The sequence below is a fragment of the Bufo gargarizans genome, chromosome 3, assembly GCF_014858855.1.
Source record: "Bufo gargarizans isolate SCDJY-AF-19 chromosome 3, ASM1485885v1, whole genome shotgun sequence".
Classification (NCBI taxonomy): Eukaryota; Metazoa; Chordata; class Amphibia; order Anura; family Bufonidae; genus Bufo; species Bufo gargarizans.
Genome location: NC_058082.1, coordinates 607983175 through 607997477, shown reverse-complemented (window position 1 = coordinate 607997477; position 14303 = coordinate 607983175). Strand labels below are relative to the sequence as shown.

General features: G+C 50.2%; 1 protein-coding gene across 2 annotated transcripts in view; it reads left to right on the top strand.

Moving 5' to 3' along the window:
* The first annotated feature begins 1041 nt into the window (after positions 1-1041).
* The window catches only part of LOC122930851 (ADP-ribosylation factor-like protein 13B), a 49198-nt gene continuing 35936 nt past the window's right edge, over positions 1042-14303 (top strand). For both annotated transcript variants that reach the window (XM_044284506.1, XM_044284505.1), the window contains exons 1-4: positions 1042-1197; positions 2878-3061; positions 7985-8055; positions 8948-9197. In XM_044284506.1, coding sequence (XP_044140441.1) covers positions 3000-3061; positions 7985-8055; positions 8948-9197 — 383 coding nt within the window. In that variant the 5' untranslated portion in view covers positions 1042-1197; positions 2878-2999. The remainder of the gene's footprint in view (positions 1198-2877; positions 3062-7984; positions 8056-8947; positions 9198-14303) is intronic.

The following is a 14303-nucleotide window of genomic DNA, read 5'->3' as shown; positions in this document are numbered from 1 at the left end:
ATATAGGGAATAACTTCTAATCTTGGCACAACAACCCCTTTAAGTGTATTTGACATGACAACCAAAACAAAAACTACTCTCTCAGCCGTCACAAGGACGTCCTCAGACTCCTGGGCTGGATTTACATTCTTCCAAATGTTTCCTGCATCAGATTTTCATTTGGTCAGTTGTATTTTACAAAAAAGTGGAATTTGTGGCAAATCTTGTGGCACCTGTGAATGGGGTTTGGTGTACTGCCATTTTTTTGTGCATTTTCAGGAAGGAATCGCATCATCTGAAAATAACCCACCCTTAGGCCTCATTCACACATACGTGGATTTTCACGGACCACGGTCTGTGATAACCCATCCTGCTGAGTCCATGGCGTCATTGGTTGCCATGACATAGTGCGCTTCGTGCCGCTGTACAGTAATACACTTTTACTGTACAGCGTCGGTGGCACGAAGCGCACGGCGTCATAGCAACTAAAAACGCTGTGCGCTCGTGCACTCACCAGGATGGCAGGCCGGGTTTTCACGGACTGTGGTCAGTGAAAATCCACGTATGTGTGAATGAGGCCTTACAGTTATGTTGGTAGTCACCCAGCTTTCCCAGAAACAGCTGCATACATTTTTTTAACAAGCTGACTATTCAAATTCTATTTGATGGTGACTTTTAGGGGGTTAATAACATATCAGGGATAGGACTGTAATAGAGATATAGCAAAAAGGAGTAGTTGCCCATGGCAACCAATCAGGATGCTGCTTTCATCTTCTTAAGGTCCTTTAAAAAATGAAAGGTGGAATGTGAGTGGCTGCCGGCACCTGGCCTGACACGCGCTCCCTCCACCGATTACAAAACAAATCTCTGCGCTTCTCTTATAACACAAGCGCCGCAACATCCCCGCATCCCTCCAACCAGCCAATCACAGCTCGTCTATTATCCTCTTATCCTTGTCCTTTATCAGACCCGCCTCGCTATTGGTAGATTGTTATCACAACATCGATTGGTTTAGAGAGACAGGGGAGGCGTGGCTGCGAGACGGAGTAAAGTGTTTGCTGGGTTACCATAGAGTCTGCAGCTTCCGGTGTATACAATAGTGTCCGTCTGTCTGTCCACAGTCATAAATCACAGGCTGTGGAGGACCGTCCGCCGTGTATGGCGATTATCCGTCACAGGCATCCATAGCGGTCGTACACGGCGGGGGGTGGCTGCCAGGTAGGTCGTGTTCTGCATGTTGCCTTATGGAGGATGCTGCTGTGTATTCACATTACTAGTCTGTCACCTGCCTTACATCCAGTGATGATAGAGTCCACTGTAAGCTGCAGTCCTCCAGGAGGATCCCCATAGTCCTCCCCTATGTGTGTGGTGTATGATGGGGAGCCCCAGAGACAATCTGACGTGGGGGAGGGGGATTATCCCTTTAAATTCTTAAGACTCTCCATAGAAATCTGTTGAGAGTGTATTGTTGGAGATGTCCCCTGTAGTAAAGAGGTGTGAGTGCGCCGTTACATTAGCGGTGTCCTGGAATCCGACTGGATTGTGCCCTGTAGGGTAAGTTCACGTGGGAAAATTGTCCCTGAATTTTTAGCGACTGGATATCGGTTCCATACATGTGGGTTGGTTTCTGCAGGGGGTGCATGGATTTCTGCAAGCCTCAATTAGGGGAACGGGACAGTCCCAGAAATGGATTAATATGCCCATGCAGACGTAGTCCACTGACTAAAATGGGGAGTCCACGTTTGAATCCTTACAGTGGGAAAGATTGATCAGAACTGGTGTAAAGTAGAACTGGCTTAGTCGCCCGTAGCAACCAATCGGATTCCACCTTTCATTTTCCAAAGGAGCTGTGAAAAATGAAAGGTGGAATCTGATTGGTTGCTATGGGCGACTAAGCCCGTTCTACTTTACACCAGTTTTGATAAATCTTTCCCATTGTCTATAGAGTTTAAACGCGATTCTTTTAAAATCCCGCCCAGTGCGCCAATGCTGTAAACGTCTACAATCCTGCCTTAGAAATCTGCTGGACCCTAAGGGCTCATTTAGATTAGCAATGTGGACCTCCTTCTGTGTTCTAGGGCTTATCCAAGAGTATAAAGTGTCCCCCCATGTGCTAGGCCCCCACATGGAATATACTTACCCTGCTCCCTGCGGGCTCATGGTCCCCCGCACCGCCGCTGCTGCTTCTCCCCGTGTACGGTTAGCAGCCAATGGCAGGCGGGGATGGGGACGAGCCTCCCTAGCAACGCGGGTGACTCTAAGGAGGCTCATCCCCGCCTGCCGTTGGCTGCTCCCCCCTCGGATGTTTTCATCCATGCACGAGGAGAAGCAGCAGCGGCAGCGCGGGGAACGGGGTAAGTATATTCCATGTGGGGTGCACATGGGGGGACACTTTATACTCTTGGATAACCCCTTTAATAGCATGTCAATTGCGGATTTCACTCTTTTCAATGGAAGGGTGAGATTTGCAGCGAAACCCTATCAAATCCGCACGAAAAACTGCTGTTAGGCGAATTTTGGAGCTGATATACTGCATAAGCTCACGTAAATCTGCACGAAAATTCACGCGGATCTTGTGAGTTCAGTCACACTCCTGTGCAGGCGGCCTTTATAGTCTGCCTATTGGCTGACTGATGGCTGAAGTGGTACGGAACCCCAGGTTAGAAAGGGCGTTCCCCCAAATAAATGCTAGTCATTTTGAGCACCATTGCAATTACACGCTGCTTCTGTAAACTGCGAGATACACCGTAGGTTTGTAGACATTGCTGCGTGGACGACTTCTTCATACAGACTGGGCACTGAAATGAGAAGTACATTAGAAATGATAATAGTTGATAAGAATGAATCCATATCATAACATTCATTTTATGTGATTATTTTGTTTTATTTATTTTTCAGATATTTTTTTGGGAGAACTTCATGAAGTGGAGGAAAGTAGAGAAGATCATAAAGAAGATATAGAGCATCCATGATGTTGAAGCCTTCTTAAGAATCCCAAGACCGCTTTCTTTGCATCTCCTATGTTTAGCCTAATGGCGAATTGCTGTAGAAATTGGTTTAAACGATGGCGTCAGCCAGTCAGGTGAGTTGTAGATGGACATCCCTTCTGTGTTCATCAAATGACTGGTGTCCTGCTGAACGCATGGCCACCATGACTGGTAGGGTACTGGAAGTGTGGCCGCCGTGACTGGTAGGGTACTGGAAGTGTGGCCGCCGTGACTGGTAGGGTGCTGGAAGTGTGGGCGTCGTGACTGGTAGTATGCTGGAAGTGTGGGCGTCGTGACTGGTAGGGTGCTGGAAGTGTGGCCGTCGTGACTGGTAGGGTGCTGGAAGTGTGGCCGTCGTGACTGGTAGGGTGCTGGAGGTGTGGCCGTCGTGAGTGGTAGGGTACTGGAGGTGTGGCCGTCGTGAGTGGTAGGGTACTGGAGGTGTGGCCGTCGTGAGTGGTAGGGTACTGGAGGTGTGGCCGTCGTGACCGGTAGGGTACTGGAGGTGTGGCCGTCGTGACCGGTAGGGTACTGGAGGTGTGGCCGTCGTGACCGGTAGGGTACTGGAGGTGTGGCCGCCGTGACCGGTAGGGTACTGGAGGTGTGGCCGCCGTGACCGGTAGGGTACTGGAGGTGTGGCCGCCGTGACCGGTAGGGTACTGGAGGTGTGGCCGCCGGACCGGTAGGGTACTGGAGGTGTGGCCGCCGTGACCGGTAGGGTACTGGAGGTGTGGCCGCCGTGACCGGTAGGGTACTGGAGGTGTGGCCGCCGTGACCGGTAGGGTACTGGAGGTGTGGCCGCCGTGACCGGTAGGGTACTGGAGGTGTGGCCGCCGTGACCGGTAGGGTACTGGAGGTGTGGCCGCCGTGACCGGTAGGGTACTGGAGGTGTGGCCGCCGTGACCGGTAGGGTACTGGAGGTGTGGCCGCCGTGACCGGTAGGGTACTGGAGGTGTGGCCGCCGTGACCGGTAGGGTACTGGAGGTGTGGCCGCCGTGACCGGTAGGGTACTGGAGGTGTGGCCGCCGTGACCGGTAGGGTACTGGAGGTGTGGCCGCCGTGACCGGTAGGGTACTGGAGGTGTGGCCGCCGTGACCGGTAGGGTACTGGAGGTGTGGCCGCCGTGACCGGTAGGGTACTGGAGGTGTGGCCGCCGTGACCGGTAGGGTACTGGAGGTGTGGCCGCCGTGACCGGTAGGGTACTGGAGGTGTGGCCGCCGTGACCGGTAGGGTACTGGAGGTGTGGCCGCCGTGACCGGTAGGGTACTGGAGGTGTGGCCGCCGTGACCGGTAGGGTACTGGAGGTGTGGCCGCCGTGACCGGTAGGGTACTGGAGGTGTGGCCGCCGTGACCGGTAGGGTACTGGAGGTGTGGCCGCCGTGACCGGTAGGGTACTGGAGGTGTGGCCGCCGTGACCGGTAGGGTACTGGAGGTGTGGCCGCCGTGACCGGTAGGGTACTGGAGGTGTGGCCGCCGTGACCGGTAGGGTACTGGAGGTGTGGCCGCCGTGACCGGTAGGGTACTGGAGGTGTGGCCGCCGTGACCGGTAGGGTACTGGAGGTGTGGCCGCCGTGACCGGTAGGGTACTGGAGGTGTGGCCGCCGTGACCGGTAGGGTACTGGAGGTGTGGCCGCCGTGACCGGTAGGGTACTGGAGGTGTGGCCGCCGTGACCGGTAGGGTACTGGAGGTGTGGCCGCCGTGACCGGTAGGGTACTGGAGGTGTGGCCGCCGTGACCGGTAGGGTACTGGAGGTGTGGCCGCCGTGACCGGTAGGGTACTGGAGGTGTGGCCGCCGTGACCGGGTAGGGTACTGGAGGTGTGGCCGCCGTGACCGGTAGGGTACTGGAGGTGTGGCCGCCGTGACCGGTAGGGTACTGGAGGTGTGGCCGCCGTGACCGGTAGGGTACTGGAGGTGTGGCCGCCGTGACCGGTAGGGTACTGGAGGTGTGGCCGCCGGACCGTAGGGTACTGGAGGTGTGGCCGCCGTGACCGGTAGGGTACTGGAGGCGTGGCCGCCGTGACCGGTAGGGTACTGGAGGCGTGGCCGCCGTGACCGGTAGGGTACTGGAGGCGTGGCCGCCGTGACCGGTAGGGTACTGGAGGCGTGGCCGCCGTGACCGGTAGGTACTGGAGGCGTGGCCGCCGTGACCGGTAGGGTACTGGAGGCGTGGCCGCCGTGACCGGTAGGGTACTGGAGGCGTGGCCGCCGTGACCGGTAGGGTACTGGAGGCGTGGCCGCCGTGACCGGTAGGGTACTGGAGGCGTGGCCGCCGTGACCGGTAGGGGTACTGGAGGCGTGGCCGCCGTGACCGGTAGGGTACTGGAGGCTGGCCGCCGTGACCGGTAGGGCACTGGAGGCGTGGCCGCCGTGACCGGTAGGGTACTGGAGGCGTGGCCGCCGTGACCGGTAGCGCACTGGAGATGTGACTGGTAGGGCACTGGAAGTAGGGCTGATACGACTGGTCTGTCGGCAGGTAGTAGTGGAGCTGGACTGATGCTTGGTCCCGGTCTCCTCCGTCAGCTGATAATCTCAGGTAATCTGTATGATCCTGTGTATTAGTTGTTACCTATGTCAGCACATGTGTCTGAAGCCGGGGTATAAGAGGTTACAGAGCGAGGGGAGCGTGAAAATGTAGACGGAGGCCTGCTCCTGATACTGAGAGGCTGTACGGAAAGATGTCATGAAATCAGTGCAGCCAGCTGCTTCTGGGAAAAGTGCACACTTCAGGTTTTTTTTAGGTACTTTTAATGACTACGTAAGGTGCACTGTGCTGCGCCATGCTATATGGTTGCACTATAAAATTAATCTAATATATAAAGCTGAGTGTATGTGTGTCCGCTAAAGGAATCCGCACTGTCACATTTACTATCACGAAATTTAGTACACAGGTACATCAGGTGTCCGGGAAAGTTTTAGATCGGGTCTCTGCTCTCTAGCACTTACCGTTCTTGAAATATTCCCAACAGATGCCCGGTCACATGACCCTTATCAGCCAATAGAAGCTCGCAGGCCCTTAGTCTCCACATACACACAGTTTCACACCAGGTTTCCATAACAATCCAGTCATTTTTCTTCACTGCTGTAGGTCAGCTTTAAAGGGGCAGGGCGCTGTGGATGACACTGCTAAGGGAGCGGAGTGCTGTGGAGGTCAGAGTTCAGGGGATAGGTAGGGTGGCCATTCAAAAGACGGACTTAAAAAAACCCGCCCCCAGGTCCCACTAGGCCACGTCCCCTCCCACTTTGGCGTCGACGGGGATTGAAAAAATGAAGGTAAAAATCTACTTCTGTCAGCTGCAGGGGTGGGAGGGAGGGTGACATTCTCCCTGCAGCTCACGCTCAGACAGCACAGAGGGGGAGGTCACAGTTAAGTGGACGTCCGCTATGGAGGGGCGGGGTGTAGAGGTCACTGTTAAGGGGCGGGGTGTTGTGGAGGTCACATTTTAAGGGATCGGAGCTCTGTGGAGGTCACTGTTAAGGGGGCGGGTTACTGTGGAAATCGCTGTTAACAAGACGGGGTACTGTGGAGGTCACTGTTAAAGGGGCGGGCGCTGTGGAGGTCACTGTTAAAGGGGAGGGCGCTGTGGATGTTACTGTTAAAGGGGCGGGGTATTGTAGAAGTCACTTCTATAGTGGATACTGTTGATATCTTTTAACGACGCACAGAAACACTGAAAGAAATGGAAGAAATATACCCGTGCGAAGCCGGGTCCTTCTGCTAGTAGGAAATAAAGAGGAAGGCTCCTAGAGCTGAAACGTGTCACATGAAGAATATAATGTGGCGATAAAATGCACCATTTAGCATCTACCAAGTGAGTGCCCGTCTTTTCACTTGGGGGAAGATGTCGCAGGAGGCCACGTTGTACAGAAACCAGTATGGGACCAGGGGACTGTAGCTTTTTTTTCCTGCAGTATTCCGATTTGAAAAAATGCACATCGCAGGTCAATTTCCTCCGCCTATTGCTGATACTATACACTGCAGATATTCCACCCACCAATAAAGATAACTAACGTTTAATACAAATACAGGGGGCGGGTGCCGGCTATGTGATTCTGCCGCCAGCACCCGCCTTCCTGAGGGGTTAACTGCCGCTGATCGCAGCTCCCTGTCATAGAGGTCAGGTGCCAGCTATGTGATTCTGCCGCCGGCACCCGCCTCCTGTATCTGTAGTAATGGTTTGGTTATCTTCATTGGTGGCGCAGTGGCCACAGCCCCTCCTCTTCCCCTCTCACTTGTCATTGGTGGCAGTGGCACAGGGGGAGGGAGGCAGAGACTCCTCCACTGTGCTGCTGAGGAGAACATGGAGCGCGCCGAGAGCAGTACCCGCCATGTTCTGTGATACTAGGCTACGGAGTAGCGCATCCTAGTATCGGTAAAAGGCAAATCCCGGTATCAAATCGATGCCTGTACAAAAGTATTGATTGGGTATCGATAATTTGATACCCGGTGCAACCCTAGTCAAGACGGAGGGCAGGTCCCCTGGAATGGGATCTATTATATTGGCAGGGTACCTGGCAACCTGCACCCGCAAGGAATTTGCTCTCTGTGTGGCTTCAGGTCACTTCCGCTTGGAGCACAAATATTTAAAGGGGTTTTCCAGGACTTGGTTATTGGTCACCTGTCATTAGTATCAGATCATTGAGGGTCCGACACCCAGCGCTCCACTGTTTTCTTTATGTCCTGGCCTCCCCTCCAGCGTTCAGATCAGCAGTGTAGCATAGACTCGGGTAGGAGTCACACCCGGCTCCTGGTGCCTGATGAGGGCTAAAAGTCCCTCTGCCCTGTTACAGATTTTGCCTGTTGACCTAGTCAAACCTCTGGGCACAGGTTACAGCCAGCTTCCTACGGAGTCATCATTGCCAGCATTGTGCCCTCTGTTTATGGGGACACACAATGACGGCTCTATTTTTACATGACTGGGTCATTAGCAATGTATAGCAGGACTACGCTACAGTTCCGATATTCTGTGAAGAATGTTTTTGCATTTCATTTATTAATTTTATTTTACTTCTTTATAGAAAAGTGACTCTGGTTATGGTGGGTTTGGATAATGCTGGCAAGACTGCTACTGTGAAAGGCATCCAAGGAGGTAAGTCCCAGATCATAACCAGTCCTTAAAGAAACACTAAAACTTCTACTGAGATTACCTCCAAAGGGGTTTTCCTGGTGTTTTAAAGGGGTTGTCTCACGTCATCAGATGCCATTTATCATGTACAGAAAGTTAATACCAGGCCCTTACTAATGTATTGGGATTGTCCATATTGCCTCCTTTGCTGGCTGGATTTATTTTTCCCATCACATTATACGCTGTAGATTCGCATGAAAGTTTGTTCTAATACTGTACGGAGCAGGAGCTCCGTACAGTGTTAGGGCTCATTCAGCGGCAGTATGCTATCCACAAAAAATGCGGATCCGTTTTTTTTGCGGATTAGATGCTGACCTATTAACTTCTATGGGACACTTTCTATTCCATGGTTCCGCAAAACAAATAAAACACGTCCTATACTTGACCGTGAAAATCAGGACATGGCCCCATTGAAGTCTATGGGTCCGCAACAATACTGAATGCTATCCGTTTTTTTTTTGCGGATCCGCAAAAAAAAAGATAGCATTCAGTATTGTTGCGGACATCTTACGGCAGTCTGAATGAGCCCTTAGAATGTATTGGCTCCGATGAGCCGAAGTTATTACTTTGTGAAGTCTCGCGAGACTTCGCATAATAACTTCAGAAATTGATTTATACTGTAAAAAAAAAAAAACATTTCCCGAACTCGGGTTCGGTTCCAAGTGGTACCTTGGAACCTTCTTACCGCAGTGGCAATATCCAGCAGTCAGTGCAGAGTTAACAAGTTCTAGTCCATATGGGCAGCAGGAGCCCCAGCAATGCCTGCTGCTAGAGTAAATGTTGTTGCAGTATGTGCTGATGGCGGTGTTATTGGTACATGGTGTCCGCATTCCTGACCATTGCTCTCTTGTAACAGAATCTCCACAAGATGTGGCCCCGACTGTCGGGTTCTCCAAAGCAGACATTCGACAGGGGAGATTTGACATCACAATGTTTGATCTCGGAGGTGGCAAGCAAATCCGTGGCATTTGGAAGAACTATTACGCTGAGTCCTATGGAGTGGTGTTTGTTATTGACTCCAGTGACGTCGACCGGATGGAAGAAACAAAGGAGACGGTGGCCGAGGTTCTGAGGCACCCAAGGATAGCAGGAAAGCCAGTATTAGTGTAAGTAAAGCTCTGCTCATGGTCTTAAATTATCTGATTTCCTCTGGAATTTTTGCAGTACCCGATTACTATCTTGGGTATGTATTTCCTGGACTGTGCAATCACACAGACTGAACTGCACGCGAAGGGTAACCCTATGGCGGCCGTCAAGTACCATGCATGGGACCTATTCTAATTCGTAGGATCCATACATGATTCTCCCTGGGGTTGAGCTCGATTTTGGCAACTATCCTACCTAGCTTGCAGTTGTGTCCCCCAAGTTCGGCAGAGCTGCAGGTGACGTTCTCTCTGCATGGAGGGGCTGTGACGCTAATGAAAGGTCATATCTCAACACCACTACTGAAAGCTTTTTGATGGTCAAAGAGGGAAAGAAAGACATTGGTTATGGGTCTGAATTGAGGGACTGTTAAGGCCAGGGTCGTGCATTGTGTGTCCGTATTTCAGGTCGCACTGTGAGTTTACAGACACAGCCTCATAGGGATCTGGCCGCACAGATAGAGCATGTCCCAAACTCCTTTGTGTGATTGAAGAGGAACTCTTGAGAGGTTTAGTTGAAGCTTTTTTATTTTTATTTTTTAAGTGTCCCAATGCATCGAAAATAAAAAATGAAACAACGCTGCAAAACGTCCAATAGTCCTGTGCCTGCTGCTCATATGCGTCCCCTTGGTAGGTCTGTGCAGTCCAGTCCTGCGTTTATACCCCCATCTACCTGCTCCCTACATCCTGATCTACTAAATATGTGGTTGAAAGTAGGGCCCAGATGCAAGGCAACACGACTGAAGGATAAGACTACACAGGGTTTGTTTGTAGTCTGTTACCATAGAGACACATAGGTCTGCATAGGACTTGTGGACACAATATATACAATACAATATTATATATTCAGGGAGACTTGTCGTCTCAAGAACTAATACATTTCACAGCATTTAGTGCTGATTTCTGCAGTCTGTGATTGAAAGCAACTGAAATGTATGTATCTAATAAACTGAGAACTGGTCCTACCCCTTACATCCAAAAATCTGAGGGCTCACTGGTTGTCAGGTCTAGCCAGCATTTCTACAGCAATCCTTTCCACTGACCACTGGCTGCTCCTGAGGTTTTCTGCTGCTGGAGATCACAGAGGGGGTCGATGACCGATTATCCCCCCCCTCCTTCCTTGCTGTGGTATGCCTGAGTAGTTTGTATAGTTTAGGTCAGGGAAAGGGGGGGGGGGGCTGCAACCTCCAGCACTCCAGCTGCTGTGAAACTACAACTCCTAGCATGCACACTTGTAAACCCAAAAGAGGTGAATGAAGCATTCTGGGAATTGTAGTTTCGGAACAGCTGGAGGTTACTGACCTCTGGTTTAGATAATCCGTCTCCAGGTTACTGGGGCCCGCTCGAGGAATTTTTTCCCGGGGCCAAACTGCTGTATCATCCATAAAGCCTAATTTTGGAGATGGTCTGTAATGTAACAAATTAAGCTCAAGGGCATCACCAACTATTTTATTTATTTTTCTCTTTCTTCTGGACTTTTTTGGGGCGCAATATGGTAGCAAAGCCTAGGCCCACCCGAGGATCCTCTGGTGGGCCAGTCTGACGTTGACCTTTTCCATATCTCCCTATTAGGATATGTTGAGCTAATAGAGCACCCCACTATTTCTACTATTACCTAGCAGCATGTGGGGCACATGTATGGGCACCAGTGTCCCGCTGAGCAGTGACGTGAGAAAAGTCAGATCATTTCAAAGAAATTGACCTGGCAGGGCGTCCTCCCTGAGGTGACAAGTGGCGTCTCTGCAGACCCCATCTGGTGGCCGCATTGGGACTGAGCCAGCAGGCATGATTTGGGTGTTGATGCTGCAGAAGGAGGATGGAGAACGGGCTATAAGGACACACCAGCTGTAATCTTATTAGTCTGTTAATAATTTTGATACTATAGAATGAAACTGAAGGTAACGGCACATGCAAAAACTATACATGTCACAAGTAACAGATGTATCATTGAGCCTACATTTGCCATATTTTTTTTTCCGACTTCAGTCTTGAAAAGTATCCAGAATTGCTCTCCTCCTGTTTGTCCTGTGGCTACCCAGGCAATGTTTCCAAGCCCTTTGACACAGACATACATGGTACCCTCCTGTAGGTGGCACTAGAGGTTTCTTCCTTCCACATGAGAGGTTTATTTTTTTTCCTCCCAGTGACATTGCCCTGTAGACTCCCTCACAGAGAAGACCAGAGGAGGAAGTTCAGTACTGGACATACGTGCGATCCTCTAAGAACTGCTAGAGAAGCCAGGAATACAGCATTAAAGGTCTTGTCTAGGAAGCCGTAGCCAGCAGCCTCCCTCCACTAAGGAAAGAATCATACTTGCCTACGTCCTGCGTGTCTATTTTCAGGTCCATGGCTTGTTTAATTTGTCCCCAACACGGACATGATCACCTGCTCCGCTGCAGCTAATAACTGGATTCACCGGTGATATGTCTCTTGTGGACACCAGTCATTAGCTGCAGCGGAGCAGATGACCATGCCCCTGATGGAGAGGAAGTAAACAAGCCAAAGACCGGAAGATGGACACACAGACGCGAGTGCGCAGGACCACAGCTGCAGACAGCAGGTAAGTATGGATCTTGTATAGAATAGAAATATGGGAGAGAGTTCGCAGGACCGGAGCTGCAGACAGCAGGTAAATATGGATCTTATATGGGAGAGGGTGCGCAGGACCGGAGCTGCAGACAGCAGGTAAGTATGGATCTTATATGGAATAGAAATATCACTTGCACATGATTCTCTGCGTTTCCAGGACATAACATATAGAGCTCTTCTTACAAATTCATAGATTTCTTACCATTAATAAGCTATTAAATGCATAGTGCGCTGCATGTTTACTTACAGGAATTTAGAAAATGTAAGGAATTTCAGAAATTGTATTCCAATAAATATCGTTTGTGTTCTATAAGTAACCTGATTACTTACATGATAGTAACAAAAGGAATAATGTTACCATTTTACTACAGTAAATTTCTCATTACTAAATTATTGGCCATTTATGAAGGAGTCGGAGTGGGATAAAATGACTCCACAGCCCCGTCTTTCCATGTCGAAGAGAAGGGCAGAGTCACACCGCATAGGAGCGAGCATGTAGTTTTAGCAGTTCAAAAAGGTGTAGATAAGGGAAAAAGGTGACTGTCTATGGGGGGGGGGGGGGGGGGGGTCTCTCCATTGACGTTTAGGAGACAGTTCAGTGGAAAGTCCCATACGTGCCCAGATCCAATCCCTCACCAGAGTAGACTATAAAATCCACAATTTATTTTATTTCAATGGAGTCTGTGAATCTGATTACCATGGCTGTACACCTTGGATAGCTGATGGCCGTATGATCGGATCAGCTCAATATACATGTGTTTTCAGTGTGAAAAGGGGAAATAAGCTATTATCAGACACCTCTGGCAGTGGAAAACAAAGGATCAGGCATGATGTAATCCAGCATGCCCAACGCTTATCTGCCCCACCCCTGCAGAGCATTCCCTTGCCGCAGATGTGAATAAGCACATAGATAAAACATTGAATTTATTTATTAGAGAGGCCTACACAGAGTCACACACAATCCTATTTTCGGTCCACGTCCAATCTGCATTTTTTGGCTTTTATTTTTTGGATGTGGACCCATTCATTTCAACGAGGCAGCAAAAAATGCGGATGGCACACCATGTGCATTTGTATGTCTGTTCCGCAGCCCTGCGGAAAAAAACATGGAACATGTCTTATTCTTGTCAGTTTTACAGACATGGCGATACAGGAGATGGAAAAAATGGCGGCATGCACACAGCTGGTGACTTGCGGATATGCAGTTTGTGTTCATGTGCATAGAGATAGCTAGTCTTCTGCCTGAACTCATGTGGGGGCTGCCTTGCCATAAGTCTGGCTACAATAGTTGACCACACTTTTTAATAGTCTCCGTACTTTGACACAATTTAACAGAAAATGGTGTAACTAACACATTTCTAAATCACTTCAGTTAAAAAATATATATATATAAAAAATCTGCCTGCATCCACCTGAGAAAAGCTATAAAGTCATGGCCACTAGGGGTCTCCCTTCCACCTAACTTGCAGTTTACTGACTGTTGTCAGGCAAGATCCGTCCCTGATAACAGAGACTCAGTTCACAGGCAACGGGGGCATGTCATGGATAGCTGAGATCCTAAGCCTGATATAAGCACCTCTTCTACACAGCAGAGAAGCCCCTGTGTGTCTGTAAGGCTACTTTCACACTAGTGTTTTTTGCGGATCCGTCATGGATCTGCACGAACGCTTCCCTTACAATAATACAACCGCATGCATCTGTCATGAACGGATCCGGTTGTATTATGTCTTCTATAGCCATAACGGATCCGTCTTGAATAACATTGAAAGTCAATGGGGAACGGATCCGTTTTCTATTGTGCCAGAGAAAACGGATCCATTTGGCTCCGCTTCGTCAGGCAGAGTTTAGGTGTCCGCCTTCAGAGCGAAATGGTGACTGAACGGAGGCAATCTGATGCATTTTGAGCGGATCCTTTTCCATTCAGAATGCATTAGGGCAGGCATGCTCAACCTGCGGCCCTCCAGCTGTTGCAAAACTACAACTCCCAGCATGCCTGAACAGCTTACAGCTATCAGCCTACAGCAGGGCATTTTGGGAGTTGTAGTTTTACAACAGCTGGAGGGCCGCAGGTTAAGCATGCCTGCATTAGGGCAAAACCGATCCATTTTGGACCGCTTCTGAGAGCCCTGAACGGATCTCACAAACGGAAAGCCAAAACGCCAGTGTGAAAGTAGCCTGTCTGATCTCTCCCTCCTTAGCAGCTTTCTGAGCTCCCTAGATGAAAACAGAGTGGGAAGTGAGGTCACTGCATACAGTAGTGACAGATTCCACAGAAGGGAGATGCCCCCTGCTTGTGAGAGAAATGTATCTAGCTGGTCTGCAGTTGTGAGGCCGGTTGGAGTACTGCCAAATTCTCTGAAACGCCTTTGGAGATGGCTTATGGTAGAGAAATGAACATTCATTGCACGGGCAACAGCTCTGGTAGACATTCCTGCAGTCAGCATGCCAATTGCACGTTCCCTCAAATGTTGCAACATCTGT